We start from the raw sequence: 27,575 nt of genomic DNA, 5'->3' as shown, positions 1-27,575 counted from the left end.
ATATTTTGTTGGTGTCCACCTACATAGGGAGAAACGGTCATTATAATAAAATAAGAGAAATTGGAGTTTGCATGGGAAGATTGAAGTGTTCATTTTTCCCCACACACTGTTTGAGAGTGAGAGTGAAAGTGGAATTGTAGAGAAGTAGCTTGAAGGTGGTTCGATAAACCCCCTTCCAGACACTGAATTGTGAATTGCAGAGTAATCATGTAACAACAAAAATAATCAATTTTTGAAAATGTAATGTTATTGTATGGATAAAAAATCTACTCACCAAGCAGCGGCAGGAAAACACACATGTAAAAAGTATTGTTTACACAAGCTTTCAGAGCCAGTGGCTCCTTCTTCTTGGAGAGGGGTTAAAGGGGAAGGAAGAGGGATGAAGGAAAATGATTGGTGAGGTTTAGGAAAAGGGGAAGAGTTCAGAAAAGTCTCCCAGCACCCCAGGTTGGGGAAGACTTACCAGAAGAGATGAGAAGGAAGGGCCTACAATATATTCACTAAAGTTGTCACAAGCAACATTGAAGAAATATTAGATTTTAATCAAAGGAGAAAAACAAACTGGCTCTAGAAGTGGATATAGCACAGGAGACCATCTGTGCTGCAGCTCCATTAGACTTAACCAGGATAGTGAACAATTTGGAGGAGAAAGGGCAAGTTGAACAAGGTGGTTCTAGATTACAAAAACTAATTTTGAAAGTCCTTGAAACAGTTTCCAGATTCTTAAATGGGGAAAACAGAGGAATATATTTCAGTTGATCAAATGTTAATAGCCTCTATTTTGCAGATGATTTTTTTACTTCCTGCCTCTAGAGCAGATAAACAACAAATGGAAGAACTTTTTAGACCAACTCTGAAAATAAATGTGAAAATAAATTACAATAAGAAAAACAATTTATAACTAACAGGTCAAAAAGAAAATAGTACAAATTAACAAAGATGTCATAGAAACAGTTTGTTTTGTAGTTAGGACTGTTTATGACAACGGTTGGATGGACTGGAAAAGAAATTAACAGATTAGCCAAAATTACCTGGAGAGATTTCTTAAATTAACTTCAGATATGTTTTTAAAGAAAAGTTTACCTTAATTTGAATTACCAATTTTGAATTAATGGTATCGAGACATGGACTTTAATGAAGAAAGGTAGCTCAGCAAGCAGATGAGTAAAAGATTGATTATGACTGTAATTAAAATTAAATGGTGATGGGCAGAAGATACATCTAGGTGCATGGATGATCAGTGAACCATGGAAGTACTTTGCTTGATGCGGATACATAAAAAAACTGAGAAGGCATCCTGATTAAAGGAGGGTAGATAGCTCTAGAAAATTTGCAGAATCCACTTGGGTACATGTGCCCTAAGGCTATCAAATATGGACAGCTCTTGGAGGAGGTCTTTATTCAGCAGTGGATGAAATGGCTGATTGTGTTACGCAGTAATGCAAAAAAATCATTTTGCTGTAATAATAGTCTACTCAGTATATTTTATTGGTTATAAGTAATTTTTTTTAACTATTCAGTTAACAAAGTATTAATTTAAATTTCTGTTTACAGGAATGACAGAATCAATTGTTGCTGCAGCAGCCAGCAGAGTTGGTAAGAAAGTTCTTCATCTAGACAGGTAAGGGAAGAATTAATTCTGTTTTGATAGCTACAGAAAAATAATCTGTGTAATATCAGTATAAAGATAATAAAATTAAGTGTATTATATTAAAGGGTTTACTGTTTGCAGTCAATCTTACAGTTTATACATATTTATTTAATTTTTTGTTCAAGTTAGGTAATATATTACCAGCAGAAAAATTCTACTTTGGGATCACAAAAGCTGAATATGTTGTTCTTTAAAAAAACTGACAGAAAAGTGGGGAACCAGCTGTCTCAAACCTCAAAAAAAATTTTGGCATGTGAACATGTTAACACTCTTTTTAACAGACATTGTAAATCCGTTTACCCAGTTTGTCTTTATAGTTCAGTCTTCATACTCAGCATCTCCTTGTCACTGCCACTGTCCATATATATCACTCTCCCACTGCCTCCTTTTTCTCTGTTGATTTAAAATATATCCCACAGCCACCGACTCCATTCTCATTTACAGGGTTTCATTGTGTGTTTCTTTCCCACTGCCACTGCCTCCATCATACTTGTTGTTGTTGTTGTGGTCTTCAGTCCTGAGACTGGTTTGATGCAGCTCTCCATGCTACTCTATCCTGTGCAAGCTTTTTCATCTCCCAGTACCTACTGCAACCTACATCCTTCTGAATCTGCTTAGTGTATTCATCTCTTGGTCTCCCTCTACGATTTTTACCCTCCACGCTGCCCTCCAATACTAAATTGGTGATCCCTTGATGCCTCAGAACATGTCCTACCAACCGATCCCTTCTTCTGGTCAAGTTGTGCCACAAACTTCTCTTCTCCCCAATCCTATTCAATACTTCCCCATTAGTTATGTGATCTACCCATCTAATCTTCAGCATTCTTCTGTAGCACCACATTTCGAAAGCTTCTATTCTCTTCTTGTCCAAACTATTTATCGTCCATGTTTCACTTCCATACATGGCTACACTCCATACGAATACTTTCAGAAATGACTTCCTGACACTTAAATCTATACTGGATGTTAACAAATTTCTCTTCTTCAGAAACGCTTTCCTTGCCATTGCCAGCCTACATTTTATATCCTCTCTACTTCTACCATCATCAGTTATTTTGCTCCCCAAATAGCAAAACTCCTTTACTACTTTAAGTGTCTCTTTTCCTAATCTAATACCCTCAACATCACCCGACTTAATTCGACTACATTCCATTATCTTCGTTTTGCTTTTGTTGATGTTCATCTTATATCCTCCCTTCAAGACACCATCCATTCCGTTCAACTGCTCTTCCAAGTCCTTTGCTGTCTCTGACAGAATTACAATGTCATCGGCGAACCTCAAAGTTTTAATTTCTTCTCCATGGACTTTAATACCTACTCCGAATTTTTCTTTTGTTTCCTTTACTGCTTGCTCAATATACAGATTGAACAACATCGGGGAGAGGCTACAACCCTGTCTTACTCCCTTCCCAACCACTGCTTCCCTTTCATGTCCCTCGACTCTTATAACTGCCATCTGGTTTCTGTACAAATTGTAAATAGTCTTTCGCTCCCTGTGTTTTACCCCTGCCACCTTTAGAATTTGAAAGAGAGTATTCCAGTCAACATTGTCAAAAGCTTTCTCTAAGTCTACAAATGCTAGAAACGTAGGTTTGCCTTTCCTTAATCTTTCTTCTAAGATAAGTCGTAAGGTCAGTATTGCCTCACGTGTTCCAGTGTTTCTACGGAATCCAAACTGATCTTCCCCGAGGTTGGCTTCTACTAGTTTTTCCATTCGTCTGTAAAGAATTCGTGTTAGTATTTTGCAGCTGTGACTTATTAAGCTGATAGTTCGGTAATTTTCACATCTGTCAACACCTGCTTTCTTTGGGATTGGAATTATTATATTCTTCTTGAAGTCTGAGGGTATTTCGCCTGTTTCATACATCTTGCTCACCAGATGGTAGAGTATTGTCAGGACTGGCTCTCCCACGGCCGTCAGTAGTTCCAATGGAATATTGTCTACTCCGGGGGCCTTGTTTCGACTCAGGTCTTTCAGTGCTCTGTCAAACTCTTCACGCAGTATCATATCTCCCATTTCATCTTCATCTACATCCTCTTCCATTTCCATAATATTGTCCTCAAGTACATCGCCCTTGTATAGACCCTCTATATACTCCTTCCACCTTTCTGCTTTCCCTTCTTTGCTTAGAACTGGGTTTCCATCTGAGCTCTTGATATTCATACAAGTCGTTCTCTTATCTCCAAAGGACTCTTTAATTTTCCTGTAGGCGGTATCTATCTTACCCCTAGTGAGACAGGCCTCTACATCCTTACATTTGTCCTCTAGCCATCCCTGCTTAGCCATTTTGCACTTCCTGTCGATCTCATTTTTGAGACGTTTGTATTCCTTTTTGCCTGTTTCACTTACTGCATTTTTATATTTTCTCCTTTCATCAATTAAATTCAATATTTCTTCTGTTACCCAAGGATTTCTACTAGCCCTCGTCTTTTTACCTACTTGATCCTCTGCTGCCTTCACTACTTCGTCCCTCAAAGCTACCCATTCTTCTTCTACTGTATTTATTTCCCCCATTCCTGTCAATTGCTCCCTTATGCTCTCCCTGAATCTCTGTACAACCTCTGGTTCTTTTAGTTTATCCAGGTCCCATCTCCTTAAATTCCCACCTTTTTGCAGTTTCTTCAGTTTTAATCTACAGGTCATAACCAATAGATTGTGGTCAGAGTCCACATCTGCCCCTGGAAATGTCTTACAATTTAAAACCTGGTTCCTAAATCTCTGTCTTACCATTATATAATCTATCTGATACCTTTTAGTATCTCCAGGGTTCTTCCATGTATACAACCTTCTTTCATGATTCTTAAACCAAGTGTTAGTTATGATTATGTTGTGCTCTGTGCAAAATTCGACCAGGCGGCTTCCTCTTTCATTTCTGTCCCCCAGTCCATATTCACCTACTATGTTTCCTTCTCTCCCTTTTCCTACACTCGAATTCCAGTCACCCATGACTATTAAATTTTCGTCTCCCTTCACAATCTGAATAATTTCTTTTATTTCATCATACATTTCTTCAATTTCTTCGTCATCTGCAGAGCTAGTTGGCATATAAACTTGTACTACTGTAGTAGGCGTGGGCTTCGTATCTATCTTGGCCACAATAATGCGTTCACTATGCTGTTTGTAGTAGCTTACCCGCATTCCTATTTTCCTATTCATTATTAAACCTACTCCTGCATTACCCCTATTTGATTTTGTGTTTATAACCCTGTAGTCACCTGACCAGAAGTCTTGTTCCTCCCGCCACCGAACTTCACTAATTCCCACTATATCTAACTTCAACCTATCCATTTCCCTTTTTAAATTTTCTAACCTACCTGCCCGATTAAGGGATCTGACATTCCACGCTCCGATCCGTAGAACGCCAGTTTTCTTTCTCCTGATAACGACATCCTCTTGAGTAGTCCCCGCCCGGAGATCCGAATGGGGGACTATTTTACCTCCGGAATATTTTACCCAAGAGGACGCCATCATCATGTAATCATACAGTAAAGCTAGTCTGCTCAAAAATTGTGAGTGATCTTAACTTATTTTGTCCTCTTTACTCACATGTTTAAAATTTCAGTCAAAAATGTGCTCTCCCCTATACCTGTATGTTAAAGCTCATCATTCTAGGAGAGTCCAGATCTCCCAAGTGTATTCATGGTCTCCAAACATTTGTATTTTCATTTCCACTGTCTCCTTTTTATTTGCTTCCACTTCCTCTATCTCCACCCGTCTCTTTTTCTATTTTATTGCTGCTACCTCACAATGACCATCAGTATCTCCTCTCTTTTCCGCTATCACTGTCTCTTTACTACTCTCTCAGCAAAAAAAGTGTGAATGTTTGTGTGCCAAAATTTTTGGTGAGGAAGGTGGAATGAGAATGGAGGCAGCTGGTTCCCCACTTTTCTTGCAGACTTTTAAAGGGGAATATATTTGCTTTTTTTGTGCTCTGACAGGAATATATTTCTGCTGGTTCCCTTCTTTTCCCTGCCACAACTCATATAAAAAAAGTGCTATACAATTCTTGAAATTTTCCTGCCATAGAAGGTATTCCAAGAATTTTTGGAATTGCAGCAGGATAACGTAGGCTTTTTGCCACAATATTTTGGCTGACAGCCATTCAGCCATCTTCAGGTGAGTGTTTCGCACTACATGTATACTAAAAATTGGCGAGGACATGCGCAATGGCAGCTGCTTTATGAGCGACCGCTCTACTGTTATGCGCCCTCTTTGAATATTGCTCCATCTATGGCACGCAGGCACGTGCATAATGTGATACTTGTGTGCACTCTGTCAGAATGCACACTCGTGGACTTACAATTCAGATGTGGAAATTAATAAAATATAAACACATTCCACAGATTCCTAATAATTGAATCCCAGAAGGATCTCGTCGAGGCCAAGATTTCCATGGAATGTCCTGCAGAGATACAATTCCTGGCTATAATAGACTTACTGAGCTGTGAAAGGCAAGCGAGGCAGTCATGTTCAATGGATCTTTGTCGCACTGTGCACATTGTCTGACCAATGTAGGTTTTGCCACACTGACAATGTATTCTGCAGATTCCAACCTTCCACAATCCCAGATGGTTCTTTGACGAACGAAGAAGAGTACAAGTCTTTGTAGGTGGGCATAAGATTATTTCAACGTGCTGTTTCTTACGATTCTCCTAAATCAATGAAATACTGCTGATGTACAGCAGGAACGTCCTGGATTTGAACTGATCCTTCTCCTTGTGATCTTGTCTGTGGTCACATTTCTTCTTCCTTAAAGCTGTGTTGATCTGAAGTGGGGAATAGCCATCATCTATGAACAGTAATTGCAGGTGCACCAGCTCCTTTACAAGGCTGTCTCCCTCGGACACGACATGCGCCTGGTGCACCAACATTCGAAGGATGTCCATAGCTTGTGATGGGTGCTGGTAACTAGATTCCTGAAAATACAGAACTGTATGTGTGGTTTATTGTAAACAGAATTCCCCAATGATCTGTCCACTTTCCATGTGGCCAAGATGTTTAGAAAAGGCAGACAGCCGCCCTTCCCCACTTTCATCGTAAATTTGATATTCTCAGATAGAATTCAGATGCTGCAAAAAGCATGACAGTTCTTATTCACCATGGAGCCACACTACAGAAGTATCATCTGCATTTTGCCAGAAGACATTTGGTTTAAGTGCTGTTACAGAAAATGCCCTTGCCTCAAATTATTCCATAAAAAAGTTTACTACTAGAGGGGAGAGAGAGCCACCTATGGCAACACCATCAATTTGCTCAAAATATTCACAGTTGAATAAAAAGTAGCTTGAAGAAAGGGGATGATGAAATAGTGGTGTTGTTTCGGCTTTGAACTTACTGCTGCTGAGTGACAATGAATCCATGAGAGGAACCCGTAGTGAAGACTGAGATAACATTGAAGATTACTAAAAAGTCACTTTGACTCGATGAGTTGAATTTAAGTCTGCTAGTAAAGTCACTGGAGTTGTGAATATCATGTGAACACTTCCCTACAAAAGATCTCAGTAAAGAATCAAGATGCTAGGTAAGTCATGGAGTGCCAATATTGCTCACAATAGGACATAATGGAAGACCTTCTTTGTGTATTTTTGGAAGACTGTATAACCATGGTGGAACAGAGCTGTGATATTAATATTTTTGCAACTTCTTGTGGAAGGGAAGAGGAATTTGGCAACACTGCCATTTTTCTATTCTCTCTGTGGGGTCTCTATCAATCTTCTGATACATTGGTTCACTCACCAAGCCATTTTGTACTAGCACAGTGGTGTTTTCCTTGTCCACTGGAAGGATCACCTTGTGAGGATCTTCTCGCAGCTTTCCTAATGCGACCCTTTCAATCGAGGAAATGTTGTGCTTCAGAGGCGCAGCTCACTAGGGTCCCCCTTGTGGATTCATCGTCACTCATCAGCAGTAAGTCCAAACTTTATATAGCAGTGCTGTTTTACCATGCCCTTTCCTCAAACTATTTTCTGTTCAACAGTGAATATTTTGAGCAAATTGAAGGTGTTGCCAAGGGTAGCCCTCTCTCCACTCTGGTAGTGAAATTTTTTATTGAAGACTTTGAGGAGATGGCTCTTGATTCGGCAGAACTTAAACCAAAAGTCTTCTGGCAATGTGTGGATGGTACTTTTGTTGTGTTGCCCGAAGAAGAACTGTCACACTTTTTGCAGCATCTAAACTCTCTCCACAATAATATCAACTTCATGATGATGGAAACGGGGGAGGGCGGCTGTCTGCCTTTCCTGGTCGTCTTAGTCAGACAGAAAGTGGATGGATCATTGGGACATTCCATTTACCGCAAGTCCACAGATACAGATGTGTATTTGCATACATCTGGTTGCCACTATCCATCACAAACTATGGGCATCCTTCGAACACTGTTACTCCTTGCGAAGGATCTACACCTACAATCAGTGTTTAAAGATAATGGATATTCCCTGCATCAGTTCAGCACAGCTTTAAGGGAGAAGAAGAGTGGCCATCCGCAGGATCAAGAGAAAGAGCGGTTGAAGTCCAGTGTGCTCCTCCTGTAGGTCAGCAATATTTCTTCGAAATAAGAGAGAATCTTAAGAAAACATCATGTCAAAGTAATCTTCAACCCACCTTCAAAGACTTGGCCTCTTCTCGGTATGGAAAGTATAATCTGGGATTGCGGAAGGCTGGAATCTACAGAATACCTTGCCAGTGTGTCAAAGCCTACATAGGACGGACGATGTTTACAGTGTGTGAAAGATGCATTGAGCTTGGCCTTGACAAGATCTTATGGGATTTAGTTATTAGGAATAGGTGGAAATACTTTTAGTATAAGCTCTTATTAATCCCGGTGGCAGCATTCAACTGGATAAGGTGTGGGACCCAGTGATTTCATTCATTTCTTCAGAGAGAAAATGTTTATATGACCAATGACCTGTTCAGCGATATTTAATTTTACTAATTTTGGCATCTGAATTTTAATGCCACAAGTGTGCATCCTAACAGGGAGAGGACATATATTACCGCATTACGCATGAGCCTGCACACCATAGATGGAGCAGCGGGGCGCATAACTCAACTGATATCACACATATAGTGGCTGTCTTTATGCATGTGACTGAGCACCAGTTTTTGGTATAAAGGTGGCAATATGAACTAACAGACTCAAGTGTGAAACACTCACGTGAAGGTACTGTAACTTTTAACCTCCCCCCCTCCCCCCCGCGCGCCGCCAAGAAACAATTACAGGGTGTGTAATAAATCAGACAATGGAAACTTCGGGTGGGAATATCAACAATGTAGGAAAATACGTGGTGCTACTTTGCATAAAGAAGGCACGTCAACACACACACACACACACACACACACACACACACACACACACACACACACACACACACACACCAACCCCAGAATCTTCGGCCGAAATGCAACCATTGATAGTGGAGAAAATTAGAATGACATTGTTGATGACATAGTGCCAGCATGTTACACTTGCAGTGGGGTCTTCAGTGTGGTAGACAGTTGACAGCACCACCTCTTAAGTTTTCTTTTCATAAGATCTCTCTTAACAACTGCAAATAAAAACTTGCTCAATAAACTGAAAATAATTCCACTGTATAAGCACTATCTCAGTGAAGTTATTTGGTATCTTCACATAAGAGAACTGGGCTGGGAATGCTAGAGGGATATAGTCTGTTAAACTGAAAAGCAGGCAGTGCTGGTGGTGAAGAAAGTTGCCTGCCCCAGCAGATTGCACTTCTTGTAATGTAGTGAGGTAAGGAGAGTGGGGACTTACTGCTCGCTCTTCAGCTTGAAGACCTATGAACGAATGAACTGCATCATCACAATCTGCCAACATACCTTCCCTCATGCAATTAACATCCACCACCACCTCCTTCCATGTTACACCACCAGAACACATTTAATCCCTTAATACAGCTGTAATGCACATAGATGTGGTACAGTCATTTATTATTTGTTTTTGACTCACTTCGGTTAACAGTAAACATTTATTTCATACTATTAACACTGTTTTTAATAATTTGTGATTTTTTTTTTTCCATTCCCTGATATGTCGAAGCTATGAAATTAAGAAGACCGTTATTCATAGAAAGTTTAATGTAGTTTGATTTTATACTGGGAAACATTTTATCTAGAAGCCATTTTCAAATTATTCAAGGAAAAATATTAAAAAGTGACCATTTAAATGCATCGCTGCCCGCCAGGCTGTAGAGAATGAAGGTGCAGAATGGAGGAAAAATATGAATTATCACTTTGCCTAAGACTCATAGATTTTGGGGAACCTTCCGACTCAATTTCAATGAAAGTATGTACTAACAGCTCTTGAAAAACAAGTCATTGATTTCAGCATATGTTAATATAGAAAAGAGTACATCTCTTAGTACTGCAGCTTCCATTAGATTTCACCAGGACAGTTGAACATTCAGAACTCATAGAGAAGTAGGACAGGGCGATCAAGCTTTGAAATGCTTCAGAAATTGTACAACCAATAAACATGTGACTAATGAGGGTATTATTGTCATTAATTAACATATCTTCAAATAAAGTCTACCTTCAGAAAAATAGGCAATAGGATTATAAACAAAAATTGTTCTCTGTTTTTGCCATTGTAATTATAAATGTGATAGAATTTTTCATATATTAGCAGTAAAAACTACTAACTCAACCTCCTGTTTTTAATAAAATGAGGTCAGTTGTGTATTGAAGTTAAGTATCAAGGGGACAACTCGTCAAATTTGCAGAGTCATTGAGAGTCACACACAAGAGAGAAAGAAAACTTGCTAGCTTTCAGAAAAAATCCTTTGCAGAGCTAGCGCACGCGCCCACACACACACACACACACACACACACACACACACACACACACACAAGACGTGAGCAATCGACCCAACCAGCACTTCCTACACCTGCCCTGCCACAGGCCTATCGAACACATCAGAGTGTTTCACCCGTTAAAGCAACCACCTCATCCCAACTGTGCTGCAATCGCTGCTCAGTTTTTTATGTTGATATAACAACCCAACCAACTGTCCTCCAGAATGAATGCCCACCACCAAACTGTGGACAAGAACAGAATTGACCACCCAGTGGCACAACACGCAGCCAAGCACAACATGCTTGATTTCAATAGCTGTTTCACAACCTAGGCCATCTGCATCCTTTCCTCCATCCCCACCTTTTCTGAACTACACAGGTGAGCTTATCCTTGCAACACATCCTTCACTTCCATAAATATCCTGTCCTCTGTCTCTGTTAAACCACTGTACCCACATCCTCCACCCAACAATTTCCCCTTCCTCAGCCCTGTCACTGCATCCCCATCCACACCACCTCCATTGTGCACTGAACTCCACTGGCTCCATTACCCGTGCAACATATGCCTAGCTTGTGCACCTCCCACCCTTCCTCCCTGCTGCATTCTCAACCAGCAAACCTGCTACCTTCCTCTGAGCTGCTACCCACCGCAACCCCTATTCCTACCTACCACCTCTCTTTCCCTTCGCCCACCCCACCTGACATCAAACCCCATCCCACCACATTCTACCTGCAAAAATGTGATCCTGGCATTGACTGCCCAGCCAGCACAATGTAGGGGTGCGTGCGTGCGCATGCACAAATGTGTGTGTGTGTCTATACTCATGCTCAACAAGGGATTTATTCTGAAAGCTAGCCAGCAAGTTTTCCCTCTCTTTTGTGTGTGCCTGTCAATGGCTAAACAAAGCTGCAATTTGCTGAGTGGTCTTCTTTACACCCAAATTATTTGCATTCTACCAGAACTTTCCTACCACTTCAGTTGTATGTACGTAGAGTGGGTTGAAAATCTTTGCCCAGAACTTAAAAAGAAAATACTTTCAAACTTTTCTCTGCATAAATTGAAAGCCCTTCTGAATTGACTAACTTTGGTGAGTACATTTGGCATTAATTTTGGAGACTGCTCTTGAAATAATAAATGGAAAACTTTTTCCTTTTCATATCCCATATTTTAAAAATCCCTAACTGTGATTTGATTGCCATATAATTGTAACTTAATGTCTTTCTGTTCTATTCATTTTGTAGCAATGAATATTATGGAGGATTATGGGCATCATTCAACTTTGAAGGCTTCCAGAAGTGGATGGAAGAATGTAGACAACCAGCTAAGGCTACTGATGATGTTGAATTACCAGATGGAATACTGAGGAATGGCGAGGCTGCTGTAAAGGCTGGAAATCAATTCTCAGTAATAACCAATATTGAGGAGAAATGGTGTGTCATAGAGTAAGTACTGCATGATATTTCCTTCCAGTTATGCTTCTTCTGGATTCTGATGTTGGAATTGCGATAATAGTTGATGACTTGATTAATGTTACGAAACATTTGCGCATACTGTAACTGTATTCTGTGAAGTGGATTGTCTCTGTAATTGTTTTTATGCATAAATATTGAAGAGATTGAAGCTTTATTAAAGTGGTAATTGCCATCAGAACTGATACACTACATCTACTGTGCATTTATGCTTCACTTGCTATTTTATGTAATTCATTGACTATTGCTTTACAGTCTGAGTTTTGATGCCGTTAAAAAAAAATAGGAAGGTTAGGAGAATATGAGAGGAACTGCAAGAGAAGTGGGAGAGGGGAAAAATGAAAATTAAAGAAGTAATTAATAAATAATGAAACTGTACCATTGGGGGGGGGGGGGGGGAGGGGGGGATCATTAAGGCAGGTCTAAGTCAAAGACGGTGATAAAAAATATGTTGAAGGACAAGTTTCCATACTGAAACCTTGAGAGGAAACTAGTCTTGGGTGAAGGGCAAGTTTCCATATTGAAACCTTGAGGGGAAACTAGTCTTGGGTGTGAGAAATCTGATGACCCATGGGGTACAGCAGGCACTCGGTATGGTGAGCCACACTGTGTAGCACATTTGGCTTTGAATATTTCCAAGGCAAATGGTTCTTCTGTATCCATTCATCCAGTTTAGTGCTCGTAATTCCTTTAGATTCATTAACTAATTTTTCTTTCCACTTTTTGACAATAGGAAACACCACAGATCTAACTCAGTGTTGATCGATTGTGGATGCAGGACAGCAGCTGGTCAAATATACCCCAAGTAAAGTTGCCAAACAGCCATATGTCTTGAAGTTTTTATTTTATTTTGTCAACAAGTTTTGGCATTTCGGTATGCCATCTTCACACCCCATGTGACTGCAAGGTGGCACAGTGTGTAGCACGCTGGACTTGCATTTTGCAAGATGATGATTTCAAACCCATGTCCGGCCATCCTGATTTAGGTTTTCTGTGATTTCTCTAAATCACTTAAGGCAAATGCTGGGATGATTGCTCTGAAAGGGCATGGCTGACCTCTTTCCCCATCTTTCCATACTACGATGGAGCTGAAAACCTCGCTGTTTGCTCCCTCTGCCAAACCACCCAACCAACAACCCAACCACCCCATTTGCAGTTTGTGTATAGTCATTCAGATGTATCAGTATTGGCATACTGGAGCCATCAGTATCCGGCTACCATGAATTCATTAGTCGAGTGGTTCCTTCGAAGACTTAACAAGTCTTTGTAGGAAGCACTTGAATAACTAAGTCATGGTATCCAGATACTGATAGCTCCAGTATGCCAATACTGATACATCTGAATGACTATACATGAAGTGGATATGGGGCTTGAAGATAGCGTATTGAAATGCCAAAACTGGTTGTCAAAATAAAATAAAATAACTTCTCAAAAAATACAGCTGTTTGCCAGTTTTCCTTGGATCTAACCTGTTGCATAGTTGCAGAATATGATGCTCCTCAGAACATCTGAAGCAGTAAATTCTGTGCTTGCTACATCCTGTCTCTGGTTATTGATTAAATGACTGATTCTAGTCACAAACTAAAAATTGCACACGCGGTGTGTGTTTAGTTTTTACTGTGATATGGGTTTGATGATATGAACCAGATGCCCAAGTATCACTGATCTAGTTTATTGGATAAAATCTGTCCACTTATCCAACTTCAGCAGACTGTGTGTCTTAATGAATTAGTAGATAATAATAAACTACAAATGCAAAGTTTTTCCTTTCAAATCCCAGTCATAAGACTCTACTTTTTAATGTAGAATATTTTTACTGAAACTTAAGATAATGTCTACCTGTGGGAAAGCTTCTTATGTACATGTGAGCAGTTTAATCAGACACTTGACTGCTTACCCAGCAGCATTTGGCAACTCCTTAAGCTCTGATACCTATAGATACTCATTGTGTTGACAACTCCATTAGACACAAAAAGTATTGGAGAACCATCCTGATATAACTACTTGGCTACCAGCTAGAACATAAGGAGATTGTGTCCATGCCATGCTAATTGTGCTCAGTGATAGCCCAGATTGGCTCAACAGGATTGAGGTCAGGTGAAATGGGGAAACCATGTAAGCATCTTCAGGTATGTGGAGTATTCATCCACTTCATTATTGTCAGAATTTAGGAGGATAGTATGATGCATTGTTATGATAAAGATACAGGTGGCCTACTGTGTGCTATGTTAACAAAGGGATGCATTTATCCTCCATAATAGTAGTTATTTATTGTATGTTGCTAGGAAATGTGAATTGCCATAAAATCCAAGGGCATTTGTGCATTTTGTGGGAATGTATCACATCACTTTACTCTTTTCCTTCCCCTTCTTTTTATAATGATTTCATTGTAGCTTATTCACATGTCTACATCATCTAAATACTACTTACTAAGTTGTGTGTATCTCCCAGGTGTTCCTATTCTAATTCATTCTCTCTCATATGCTTCAAATTGATCTTCAGTTTGTCTGCTTCTAAGTAGTACCAAAATTTCATTACCCAATTTTGTGCATTTTTAATGAATGAGACTTGGTTAAGCTTGTAGCTCAATAGATATCATTTCGTGTTTACAGGGAAGCTGCAGATTCTGTGGAAGGACAGTCATCCTCACAGCATACTCAAACTGATGGAACTGATGATGCAAAGGGTGATGCTGATGAAAAAGAATCTGAACAAGGTGACTCAAAAAAGAATGAAGAGAAGCAAATACCACCACCTTCAAAGCAGTGGAGCCAGAACAGAGTTCGTAAGGAGTACCGCAAATTCAATCTGGATCTAGCTCCTAAGGTAAGATGTTGCAAGAGAGTAGCTGAATCAGCTGTTCTGTACAAATACTGCATTAAAGGCTTCATGTACAACATAGTTGAACCATTAAAAAATGTGCAATTGCAAGTAGTTTCTAGAGTTGATGATAACCTAAATGAGAGGCTGGGATAGATAATATATGGAGTGAAATTTTAGTTCAGTAGTTTTCTGTATCCCAAAATATCTGAAGATCAGCAAGATTTTCTGTTTAACTGTGTAGAGATAACTGAAACTGGATCTTGCATAAATTTGACCAAAACTGATTATGTGCAGTTGCTTTGAGTTTCTGGGGAAAATATGTTAGAAAGTATTGTTGTTATATTTGACTTTTTAATACAGTTGTCCATTAATTGTTATGAATGTCTAATATTAGTTGCTGTACTAGTTTTCGTCACTAAGTGAACATAAGTGAGTCCCATTCAGGTATGTTTCTTTGACAGCCTTGCAAAAATCTCTGAAATAAAGTTGTTAGTTGAATTTTGTTATCCGTAACTTCCTAACTAAGGGATGATTTTCAGCAAAAAATAGGGGCTAACAATGAAACTGACACTCATATTATATCCCTTCAGTTCAGTAATAATACTAAATTCCACATTCAAGGCTTTCAACTTTTTTGGTGTGAAGTGTACACCCTGATTTGGTTATGACTGGCTTACAGAGAAATTTGGCATTGTGATATCACTATATCTCCCTCCTCCCCTCCCCCCCCCCCCCCCCCCCCAAAAAAAAAAACTTCTTTTTTAGATCTTCCCAATGGCCACTATTATGGATCTCAAAAATAGTTTACAGTTTGACAATAATAAAATTCTATTAAGTATCCAATTTTTGTGAAGTGAACGCACTAAATATTTAGTTTCAGGCATATTAGATCATTACTCAGCAAATTTGTGTGTGGAAAATCAAACAGTGGAAAATCCAGGGTGGTATAATGACATTATTATGAAAACGATACATTGCTGCTCACCATTTAGAGGAGTTGAGACACAGACAGGCACAACAAAAATGCAGCTTAACATCTTATATTTTGGCCAAAAGGCCTCCCCCTCTCACACACAAGCCACTGAGGCTGGATTGCAAGTAACTGTATGTGATGGAAGAAGCTATGTGGGTGGTGGAGGTAAGGAGGAGGTTGAGGTGGAGAAGGGGGGGCGATAGCAGGGTGGGGATAGGGTATGGCAAATTGCTGCTTGCTTGTGAGATCATACAGGGACACAGTGAGGACAGGGGGTAGGTCAGTTAGGTAAAATGAGACTGGGGAGAGGGGGGAGTATGCTTGCAAAGGTGAAGCAATTTTGGGTGAGGATATAGTTGGTCATGGTGACCAGGAAGGAGATTGTAGGTTGGGAATCAGTAGGGCATTGGGAATGGTGGTGTTCAATAGTGGAAAGGCCATAGGCATTAGGGATTTTAGTGTGATCGGGGGTGGCATCAATAGTGACGAGCAGGGTGCCATTTGGTAAAAGAACAGGAACAGTGGAGAATTGATGGAGGGGATGGATTGTGTCTTTTCAATAGGAGGGTAGATTATGGGTAATAAACTGAAGGTGGTGGTCTACAATAGCAGATATTCTCTCTGTAGGGGCCCAGTAACTGTTCACAATGGGGCATCCTGGCCGAATGGGTTTATAGACATTAGGAAGAGAGAGAGAGAGAGAGAGAGAGAGAGAGAGAGAGAGAGAGAGAGAGATGAATGAGTGATGTTCTGAGCTGGGCCTAAGTATTTGAAAAGAGACTGAAATTGGGTCACTGTGGCAGAGTTTGTAAGTGGACAAATCTGACAGCTGACAGTCCTGCCACCTGGTAATCCCTGTGGTTCAAAACCACACAGTGGTGCAGCCTTTGTCGGCAGGTAGGATTGTAAGATCGGGATCAGTTTTAGGTGGTGGATTGAAGTTCTTTTTGCAGGTATAAGATTAGCTTCGATGTTGAGGGATTTGGGGAATGATTGTGAGGTAATGTTTGGGATTAAGAAATTCTGGAATGTTAACGGGATGGTTTGGGGGCAGTGGGGGTGGATGACAGTTGGCTGTAGGAGTCAACTCGTCATGCAGGGTTCAACATAGGTTTTGGGTTGACTCTGATTGGTAGAGTTGATAGTGGAAAAGTGTTTCCACTGCAGGGACCATGAGAAGAAGGGAAGACTTTTTAACAAGTCCAGGATAAATGGATTTGGGAGAGTGTAACAAAAGGTAAGCCTTTGTAAATGACTGTCTAATCTCCCAACTGAACTTAGCTGCCCTAACTTGTCCCCATCACATCTCTGCATGCTCCCACAAGCAGCAGTACTCGAGCCCTACCCTGCTGTCTTTCCACTCCATACCCCCACCCCCCACCCAGATAGCTTCTTCCATCTTGCACAGTTAAGGCCTTTTGGCCAGAAACTTGCATGTTTAGCAGTCTTTTTGTTGTGCATGTCTGCAACTCAGCATCTCTATACGGTGAGTAGAAATGTATCCTTTCCATAGTATTGTCAGATTCATGTTACAATATGATTATTAGTACTTCATATTCTAATCATCCTGTTGCTGATTACTTGTCGATTTTATACTGATAGCTTCAGGTGTCTAAAGATGGAGACCTGTAGCTTTGAAATCAATTACAATTAAATAGGAAAGCAATAAAATCAGGTGTTCAGATATAAAAGTAAAAGGCAAATTAATTTATTTGGGGTATGCTCTAAAACAACAACAAAAATCAAACTGAAACCACAGAAAATTGAGAACTGTTCATAGAGATGTTTTCAGGAAAAATGTAAGTATTCAGAAGAGCAATAAACAGAAAAATAGTTTGGAGGTATTGGTCTCAACTTACACGAGATGAGGGGTGACATGGATGTAGCTCACTAGAGGAATCTGGTAGTGTTATAGGACGTCAATGCAGAAGAGCTGAGGTTTTGATTATAGTTCATACCAGTTTGGAAGCCAAAAGAAAGAATATGATCTTAAAATAGACTGGTAAATCCAGGATGGAATAACAATGAAATGGAAAGGATGGACTGATACTCGCCAAGTAGAGGTGGTGTTGTCACAGACAGGCACAACAAAAAGACTGCTTAACTTTCAAACAAAAAGTTGGCCTACCAAAATAGATCTCTCTCTCTCTCTCGCTCTCTCGCTCTCTCTCTCTCGCTCTCTCGCTCTCTCGCTCTCGCTCTCGCTCTCTCGCTCTCGCTCTCTCGCTCTCTCGCTCTCGCTCTCTCTCTCTCGCTCTCTCTCTCGCTCTCGCTCTCTCTCTCTCTCTCTCTCTCTCTCTCTCTCTCTCTCTCTCTCTCTCTCTCTCTCTCACACACACACACACACACACACTCGCACCAGTACAACTCAGTCATAAATGCCTACTGGGCACAAAGCAGGGTGGGTAGCAAGGTAGGGACGGGGGAAGATGTGCCACTTGTGTGTGTGTGTGTGTGTGTGTGTGTGTGTGTGTGTAGAGATGTGGTTGGGGTAAGATAGAGCTGCTAGGTGCAGAGTGGGAGACTGTAAGGAGGAGGAGGGAGAAAGGGAGAGGGGAGTTGTAGAGAAAGGGGGAAACTCTAGGAGGTGCATTGGTGGAACAGAAAATGTATGTAGTGCTGGAGTGGGAGCAGGTAAGAGGTTAGATAGGGGGAGGATAGAGACTAGAGAAAGTTGAGATGGGGAGGGGGGGGGGGGTTACAGGATTGAAAGATGTGTTACAGGAAGAGCTCCCACCTGCACAGTTCAGAAAAATTGGTGTTGGCAGAAAGAATTTAGATGGCAGAGGCTGTGAAGCTGTCATTAAAGTGAAGCATATTGTGTTTGGGGGGTGGGGGGTCATGTTAATCTGCTCTCTCTTGGTCACAGTTTGATGGTGGCCACTCATACAGCCAGATAACTTGTTAGTCCTCACGCCACATGGAAAGGAGCACAGTGGGTACAGCTTTGTTTGTAGATCACATAGCTATCCTGGACTTTGCATTGTCTAACAATATGGGGAGGATAGATTTCTACTCACCGCATAGAAGAGGTGCTGAGTTGCTGATAGGCAAAATAAAAACAATGCTGGAAATATCCAGCTTCCCAATTTCAGTGCTTGAGCAGATGTAGGAAACTCTGACACATTCAGAGAAGCATAGCACATGCACAAATTGCCACTGTCATCTCCAGACACTAAGCTCCAGCTTACAAGGAGAACACGGAGAGTGCTATAACCCAATTTCCCAGAAATTTAGCTTGGTGGAAGAGGGGTCAAAATAAGTGAAAACTTAGATTCTTGACCTTTTCTGAGAAAATGACAGTGAAAGTTTTTGATGCAATTTAGATGCCATTCATTGTATGGTAAGTTCAACTGAAGTGTTTGCACAGTTTATAGTGTTGCAGCTTCCCAGTTTTGCACCCCATGTTCGAAATCCAATTCTTGATTTATTTTCTATCTTTCTTTTTGATTGATCTAGCCATGTCCCTACTACACAAATGCTTCTTATGAAGTAAATGGATATGAGGGCGTTATATTAATTATAAAACTTCAACTGGGTTTCACAAAGTGTGTCATACGTTTATTACATAATATAAATGTGTGTGTGTGTGTGTGTGTGTGTGTGTGTGTGTGTGTGTGTGTGTGTGTGTGTGTGTTGGGAGGGGGTCCATTGCTATTTGTTCACTTTGAGAACTAATTTGGGAGTGATGAGTTTCCTGTACTGATTTTGTCAAGAGTACAAAACCAGCTGGGCAGGTCAGAATCAGTTGAAAAGAAGCCTCTCATTGCAGGCTGCACTAGTAAATGCGTATACTTCCTGGATGACCGCAACCCACTCCTCTGAAACAAGTACGCAACACCACCAATAAATATTATGGACAAGACACACAATAGGAATTTCGCTAAAAACAGTTTCAATTTTTCCTCATTCAGTTATTGTTTTACACATTTGTGTATTAATCTTCTACAGGCATGGGTAGATAAATCAAACAAAAAAGGCAAATAAAAACTGTTACAGTTTCGAACACGAGGTGTGAAAGTGTGAAGTCAGGGCTCTAGCAACTTTGCCACCACTGCATCTAAATGACTTGCGTGCTAAAATGCGCATAAAGTACCTTGAAAACTTTGACTGTTGTTTTCTCGGAAATGTGTCAATACCTACAGATAACCCGAGACACGTGTTCGCTTATTTTGATCCCTCTTCCACTGAGCAAAGTTTCTGGGAAATTTGTTTACTGTACTTGCCATATTCTCCAGGTCAGACTGTGTATGAGGTGAACAGCAGTGTACCTGGAATTGGTAGTGGAAGTACAGAAAAGGTGTGGGACTGGGTAGGGAGAGAGAACTGGTTAGTGGTAGGGAAGATGCCAATGCTGCATGTGGGAGCATGCAGGGATGTGGTGGGGACAGGATAGGTCTGTTAGGTGCAACATTGTGAGGCTTTTCTGGGATTTTAGGGGAAAGGGATATGCGAGAAGTAGAGATTTAACATTAATTCTGAACAACAGTGCAACTAGACATCTCTCACTTCAACAAACATTGCCAGAGGGGAAAGAATTGATTAGTATCAGATAAAATTCTACTTGGACTGACCTGAAATAAAATTCTAGCCCTTTAGATCCCCAATCTGACATTTTACCATTGTGCCACCATCTGACTCAACCGAGGTAATATGCTGGAAGCTGTCGTCCATCAAAATTTGTTATGGATGAAGTAAATGACAGTGTGTCAATGGGACAAACAATTAAAAGGAAAAATGTATCTGTTCTTAAATGAAGGGAAAAAAGAGAAGCCAAATCAATGAAAAGTAAATAAAACATATAATCTACAATTGTTTAGTTTTATTTCAGACAACCAGGTGTTATTTTAGTGTATTTGGTTGGCTGTTTTGAATGTAGCTACTCAACACAGTCACACTAATGCACATTTGTAACCCCATGTTGAAGCCATTCTATCAGCAGATTAGAGAAATGTAGTTATGAAATAAAGATAGGTGCAAGAATTTTCTTAAAGAAGTTATTTTCATTGTAATGTCAAGATACAGTATATTCCGAAAGTTGAATATTACACATGCTGTCAGCCCTCTTCGAAACCTTAATTTTGTTGTTCCCTGTACTTAATATCATTATTAATTTTGCTGCAGCTGCTCTTTGCTCGTGGCTCATTGGTGGAACTGCTTATCTCGTCAAACATAGCCCGTTATGCAGAATTCCGCAGTGTTACAAGAGTTCTCACATGGTTGGATGGTCGTTTGGAGCCAGTTCCATGTTCACGAGCTGATGTGTTTTCCACAAAGAATGTATCAGTTGTGGAAAAGCGTTTGCTTATGAAGTTGCTCACAGCTTGTGTTGAGCAAGAAGATGCAAGTAAAGAATTTGAAGGTACACGTTTATAATTATTTATCAGCATATATTGTTGCTTAACCTACTTCCATCAAAGTTCTTACAATTTCAGCATTCTAATAAATGTCACCTACCTGTAACTTCTATATTTAGACTATTTACTGTGGCGTCTTGTAACAGCTGCTTTCACTTCATGACAGTCTATCTGCCAGATGACTTCATATTGTATTGAGTACCTATAGAGAAATAGTGATTATGTAAAAAATATATAATGAGACATTAATTCAGGGAATATACTTCTTTGGAATACTAATACCTATATATCTGCCACATTGTATAATAATTCAAAATAAGTTCTTTACATCAGTATTATCAGTTTACAATTGGACTTGGAGGACTTGAATCAGACTGATTTTTAGTATGCTTTAACTATTAAGAAACAAGAGATCAGCCCTTGCAGTGCTGGTATACCCAAATATGCCTGTAATCTTTACAGCGACAAAATGTTGTTGTTGTTGTGTTTCTGCTGCTGCTTGAACGTACTGTTGGAACATCATCATTTGTGACAAGCTTCAAATGTTGTGTAGAAATATTCTAGTTTTATGCAACTTGAGCCAATGTAGGGTCTGTTTGACTGTTTTTAATAGTTCTTATAACTTTTGAAGTATTGTATACTATACAGCAGAGTGTAAGCTGTGCCATAAACAAAAGTTGGTAGGCATGTTTCTACAGGTGTAAGATGACATACATTCAAATTTCACACCAGTCGCAAAGTTTGGCATTAGTAGCGCCACTATGAGAATGGGAATCAGGTTTGTCCTTAATACACGCTGTAATGGTCATGAGCGTTAGTTACCTTTGAGATTGATGTAGCAAGTTGATGTTAGTAAAGAATGCCTTTAATGTAATAAAGACACCATTATCAACCCCTCACTGAGTTTCAAAGAATGCTTTTAATGCAATAAAGACGCCATTATTAATCCCTCACTGAGTTTCAACAAGATTGTGTAATAGAGCTATGAGAAACTGGATGTTCCTTCTGTGTGATTGCAGGAATACTTGGCAGGAATGTACCCATTGTACATGATTGCTGGCAGCAGTGATCACAATAATGTGCGACTGCAAAAAGACCAGGCTCCAGACAGCCACATGGCACCAAAGAGAGGACTGTCATGTTCAGTTTGTGGCTCTGGCACATTGTACTGCATCTGCAGCTGCAATTTGAGCAACAGTTGGCACCACAGTAAGACAATAAACTGTTACAAATCGGTTACTTGAAGCACAGCACCGAGCCAGGCACCCTGTAGTATGCATAGGGTGGAGATCTGTTGTGTTTTCTGATGAAAGATAGATCTGCCCCAGTGTCAGTGATAGCCATGTGCTGGCTGGGAGGAGGCCAGTTGAGTGCCTCAATCAACCTGTCTGCAAGCTAGACACACTGGACCAATACCTGGAGTTACAATCTTGGGTACTATTTTGTGTGACAGCAGGAGCACTGTCGTGGTTATATCATGCACTGTGACTGCAAATTTATGTGTCAGTATGGTTATTCCATCTGTTGTGCCACCATTTGTGAACAGCATTCCAGGTTCCTTTTTTTTTTTTTTTTTTTTCCAACAGGATAACAGTCATCCACATACTGCTGTTGTAACTCAGCATGGTCTACAGTGTGTTGACATGTTGCCTTGGCCTGCTTGATCACATCTGTCTCCAGATGACAACTCCAGAATCATCCACAACCAGCATTAACGGTCCCTATATTGACCAACCAAGTGCAACAGGCATGGAAATCCATCCCACAAACTGACATCTGGCACCTATACAACACAATGCATGTACCAGCATTTCACATTTGCAATGGCTTATCTTGTGCTTACATTAACCTATGGTCTTGCAATGTGAATCATTTAAATAGGTTACCTAGACAAATGTATTCCTGAAATTTCATTACCCAGAATTAATTATTTTTTGATATTGCAATTTTTTTCTGCTAGTGTACATATAAAAGTTAGTAAAAATAATTAAATGTGTGCAGTCTCTCACAACAGATTGTTCAGGGTTATTTAATGCACCGTAATGCCTTAGTGTTAATCAGCATGGTGTTTTGAATCTGGAAGTATGTATCAACTTTCATGGGCTTAAATCCTTGGGCCCACAGGACAGACATTTGAGTCACTTTTCACCTATTATATTGTCGTTGTTTATTTATCAGGATTATGTAGTAAATAAATATATGTGTGAGTTTAGGTTTTCCTGGTGTATGAAAATTTTGAACATTTCTCATGTATTCAGCTGGGTGGTGCCGTCCAAAAAGGACGGTATTTTGGTAAGCTGACTTATTGCCATCTTCAGGTGTTCCAGAGATGCCTGAGGATAGTAAAAAGTAAGCTTGCTGAAATGCTGTGCCACGTGGATGACGCCACCTGGCTGAACACTCAACAAATATTTATGGTATATAAATGTTGTATCAAAAGTTAAAGTGCAAAATCTTTTAAAATTGCACTGAGAGGATGACTGACATAAACTTTACTTCAGGAGGCAAAAATCCTTCTATTGTTTATAGAAGCATGTAGAAAAAAAGTGCTAGCTTTTGAAAGTAATTGTTACTTCCTCCAAAATGGAAGGGATCGGTTGGTGGGGGGGGGGGGGGGGGGGGGGGATGTTGAACACTGAAACCCAGCATCAATCTCTCACTTGTGATGATGAGAGAGGAGATGGGTTAAAAAAAAAAAAAGTACATTGGTAAACACTGTGACCGTTTCAATTTGTTGTGAGAAATAAGTATAACTTATAAAAAAAAAAAAGAGAAAGAAATGGAAGTGTAAAGTAAGCACAGTAGACAAAAAATTAGTCACCCCCAGGAGCTATTGTTACTACGTACACCACCTTTAGTGTTGATAATGACCTCAATTCAGCAAGAAAGTCTAAAAGTTTCTTCATATATGCCATACCAAGCTGAAGCCACATATTGCACATATTGTTGCAGGTGTTACTGCACAGGTCATTTCAGTTATCCTCCCCATACTACGTCTGTTCAAAGAATTCCGGAACTGTCATAATTTCACGCCAATGTTGTGTTGGAGCGAAATGCAGTTCGCATCCCTGAACTTGTCTGTGTTTAATTAGTAACTGCCAGAAATTTCATTGTTGAGTTCTGTTACTTATTGTTCAGTGTTGTATTGAGTAAAATGTTGTCACACAGTTTGCAAATTTCGAGATGGCAGAGTTAGAGGAGCAACACACCTACATTAAATTCTGCTTGAAACTCGAGAAAACTTTACACACGCACACCAGACAATGTAGGAAGCCTACGGTGATGAGTGCTTAAGCCATACTCTGAGTACGAATAGTTCATATGGTTTAAAAAATGGCCAGAGGTTCAATCTTGGCGATGGGTCAGGAAAGGTTCTCAAAGACCAAAAAAAGCTCATCAGATCAGGTCAAATGTCAAAGCTATGTTCTTTGACTTTGATGGATGAGTTCATCATGAATTAGTGCCACAGGTATAAATTGTTTATCAGTGGTATTATCAGGATTTGTTGTGATGCCTGTGAGAAAAAGTGAGAAGGAAATGGCCTGAAATGTGGTGAGTCAATTCATAGCTCTTGCATCACAATAACGCTCCCACACATTCACTCTTGTTGATACGTGACTACTGCACAAAAAATGAAGTTGCTGTGCTGTCTCATCCTCTGTACTCTCCAAACTTGGCCCCTGCAGACTTTGTTATTTCTAAAGTTGAAGACCCTGTTGAAGGCACAAAGATTTGCAATGATAGATGAGAGAAAAGAAAATTTGGAAGTGGGGCTTCATGCTAGCCAGCAAGAGGTCTACCAAGTCTGCTTCTGGAAGTGGAAATGTCGTTGGGATTAGTGTATCAATTGTGGAAGAGAGTATTTTGAAGGAGACCATGCACAATAAGTTAAAGGTAACTGTAGAAAAAAATTGTGGAATTTTTTGTACAGGCATCATATTCCTGAACTCTCCAACGTATTCTCTAACTCTGTCATCCTCTGGGAGTTAAACTCCACTAAAAGCCCAACCCCCTTTTCCCATCTTGTAGAATCATCATCATCATCTTGGACAGTTTCCAGCCACTGGCTGGGTCTGTCGGGAACACAAGCCTCTCCATCGTGTTCTGTCTTTCCACCATTCCCCCTCTTCCACCTTCGTCCAGTTCTCTCCTCTTCTCGTCACACATTCCTTCACTCCCTTCACCCATCTATCTCTTGGTCTTCCTCTGGGCCTCTTCCCCTCCAGTTGCAGATCAAACATCCTCTTTGGAATTCTTCCCTCATCCATTCTCTTCATGTGTCCATACCACTGCAGTCTTGATTTTTCTATCCTGTCCTGTACTGGTTCCTCACATACACATTTCGCAATCTGTCTCATCTTGTTACACTCAACCTGCTCCTCTGGAACTTCATTTCACTAGCCTGCACTCTACTTTTGTTGCTTTTGTGCATTACCCATGTCTCACTTCCGTATGCCAATATGGGGACAAAGTAGGTTCGGTATATAATTCCCTTTGATTTCTGTGGCACCTCCTTGCTCCAAATAAGCCCCCTAATGCATTTGTAGAACTGCCCTGCTTTTCTGCACCTTTCATTAATTTCCATTGCGTTTCCCCCCTTACTTTCAATCATGCTTCCCAGGTACTTGAAGTTCTCTACCACTTGTAGTTTTTCCCCTCCACAAGTTATATCCACATTTGGCCTATTCTTCTTCCTTGTTGTGACAATTATTTCACTTTTCTTTGCAGAGAAATGCATTCCATATTGTGCTGCCGTTGCCTCCCATACATCAAACTGCTCTTGCACCTCCTTCTCGCAATTTCCCCATAACATCAGGTCATCGGCAAAAAGCACTGCTTTCATTTTATGATCTCCAATTGCATCTGATACTTGCTGTAGGATTTCATCCATAACAATAATAAACAATAAAGGCGAAAGTGCACTCCCCTGTCGCAGCCCGTTTTCCAGCTTGAACCATGCAGTACGTTCCCTCCCCACTTTCACACAACTCTCACTTCCCTCATACATTTTTCTGACTTTTTGTGTTATCTCTTCATCTATCCCTTTTGCGTTCAGCACATCCCAGAGCTTGTCCCTACAGATATTGTCATACACCTTCTCAATATCTAAAAAGGCCATGATTAAGTCCTTCCCGTACTCATAGTGCCTTTCCTGCAGTTGCCTTACCGCAAATATGAGGTCCGTTGTTGATCTTCCCGGTCTGAAACCATACTGCTCCTCTTGCAGTCCACTTTCAATACTGCTTCTTATTCTCTTCTCCAGGATCTTTTCATAGATTTTTCCACAGTGGCATAGCAGGGTGATTCCTCTGTAGTTCTCACATCTCCTTTTATCCCCTTTCTTGAAGATCGGGACTATAATTCCTTTCTTCCAATCCTCAGGAATTCTGTTCTCCTTCCACACCACCCTCAGCACTCTGTATAGCCACTGGGTTCCTACTTCTCCTGCTGCTCGTATCATATCCACTGTTATATCATCTTGTAGAATGTAATTACTAATTTTTGTTTATTCTCAATTTTAAAATCTCTCTTCCTCACTAGGTCTCAAGTGCAGTATTCCTTCCTCCTCCCATTTGTCTTCCTTGTTTGATGCATCTTTCTTCTCTCTCTCATGCCCCTTTATCATCTATCACAGTGTTTACCAATACACTATATTCCATATATATATATATATAAAACACACACACACACACACACACACACACACACACACACACACACACACACAAAACCTCTTCCTTCAGCTTTGTGTCCTCTCCTCATGACAGGGGGAGGGAGAGCACACACTCTCTCTCTCTCTCTCTCTCTCTCTCTCTCTCTCTCTGACTGACTGATGAACCTGCTCTCCTTTTCCAATTTTCCTCAATCCCTTTTTCCTCTATGATGGCAGAACATGGGCTTCAGATAGGTAAGATTACTGTTCTTGTGTGTCATTTGTGAACTCTTCTTGATACCCATGCAAAAGGGACCGATGACCATAGCAGTCTGGTCCCTTTACTCCCCCCCAAACCAACCAACCAACCCATGCAAAACTACAAGCATCTGCTGCCAAGCACTGCATTTATCACATTTGTAATTTTCAAATATTGAGATTACCTTTAATAATTCATACACTGTATATAGTCTTCATACTGTGTCATAAATAGTGTCCAGTCATTAGATACAACAGATGGCCTCTAATACCAGTTTCTACAAAAGTAGTTAATGTTGTGACCTAATCAGTGCAGCTGCAATTAAATTGGAATCTACTAGCTCAATGGATATAGTGATTCTTTTTGTACAGTTATCTTCCATAGAGCTTGTGTACCCATACCACATGCAGTAAAGTGATATGCCAGTAACTGTGATTTTAGCAAGGTTCATTTCAGCTGGTATTTTGCCAGATTGGACAGTAATGTTTGTTGCAGTCAAATACTCTCACAGAATATTTCAGTGGGTGAACCAGTTTGGAGTTTTCATTTTCCCCTGTCCATAGAGTCTTCAGGAAGACAC

At 40.3% G+C, this 27,575-nt stretch overlaps 1 protein-coding gene across 1 annotated transcript in view; it reads left to right on the top strand.

The window, feature by feature from the left end:
- The window catches only part of LOC126412050 (rab proteins geranylgeranyltransferase component A 2), a 53,211-nt gene that overhangs the window by 10,381 nt on the left and 15,255 nt on the right, over positions 1–27,575 (top strand). The window contains exons 2-5 of the mRNA XM_050081428.1: positions 1,555–1,621; positions 11,703–11,903; positions 14,543–14,756; positions 20,851–21,088. Coding sequence (XP_049937385.1) covers positions 1,555–1,621; positions 11,703–11,903; positions 14,543–14,756; positions 20,851–21,088 — 720 coding nt within the window. The remainder of the gene's footprint in view (positions 1–1,554; positions 1,622–11,702; positions 11,904–14,542; positions 14,757–20,850; positions 21,089–27,575) is intronic.

The sequence above is a fragment of the Schistocerca serialis genome, chromosome 7 (genome assembly GCF_023864345.2).
Source record: "Schistocerca serialis cubense isolate TAMUIC-IGC-003099 chromosome 7, iqSchSeri2.2, whole genome shotgun sequence".
Lineage (NCBI taxonomy): Eukaryota > Metazoa > Arthropoda > Insecta > Orthoptera > Acrididae > Schistocerca > Schistocerca serialis.
Note: the sequence above shows the minus strand (reverse complement) of the source record. Positions and strands in the feature narration are given on the sequence as shown.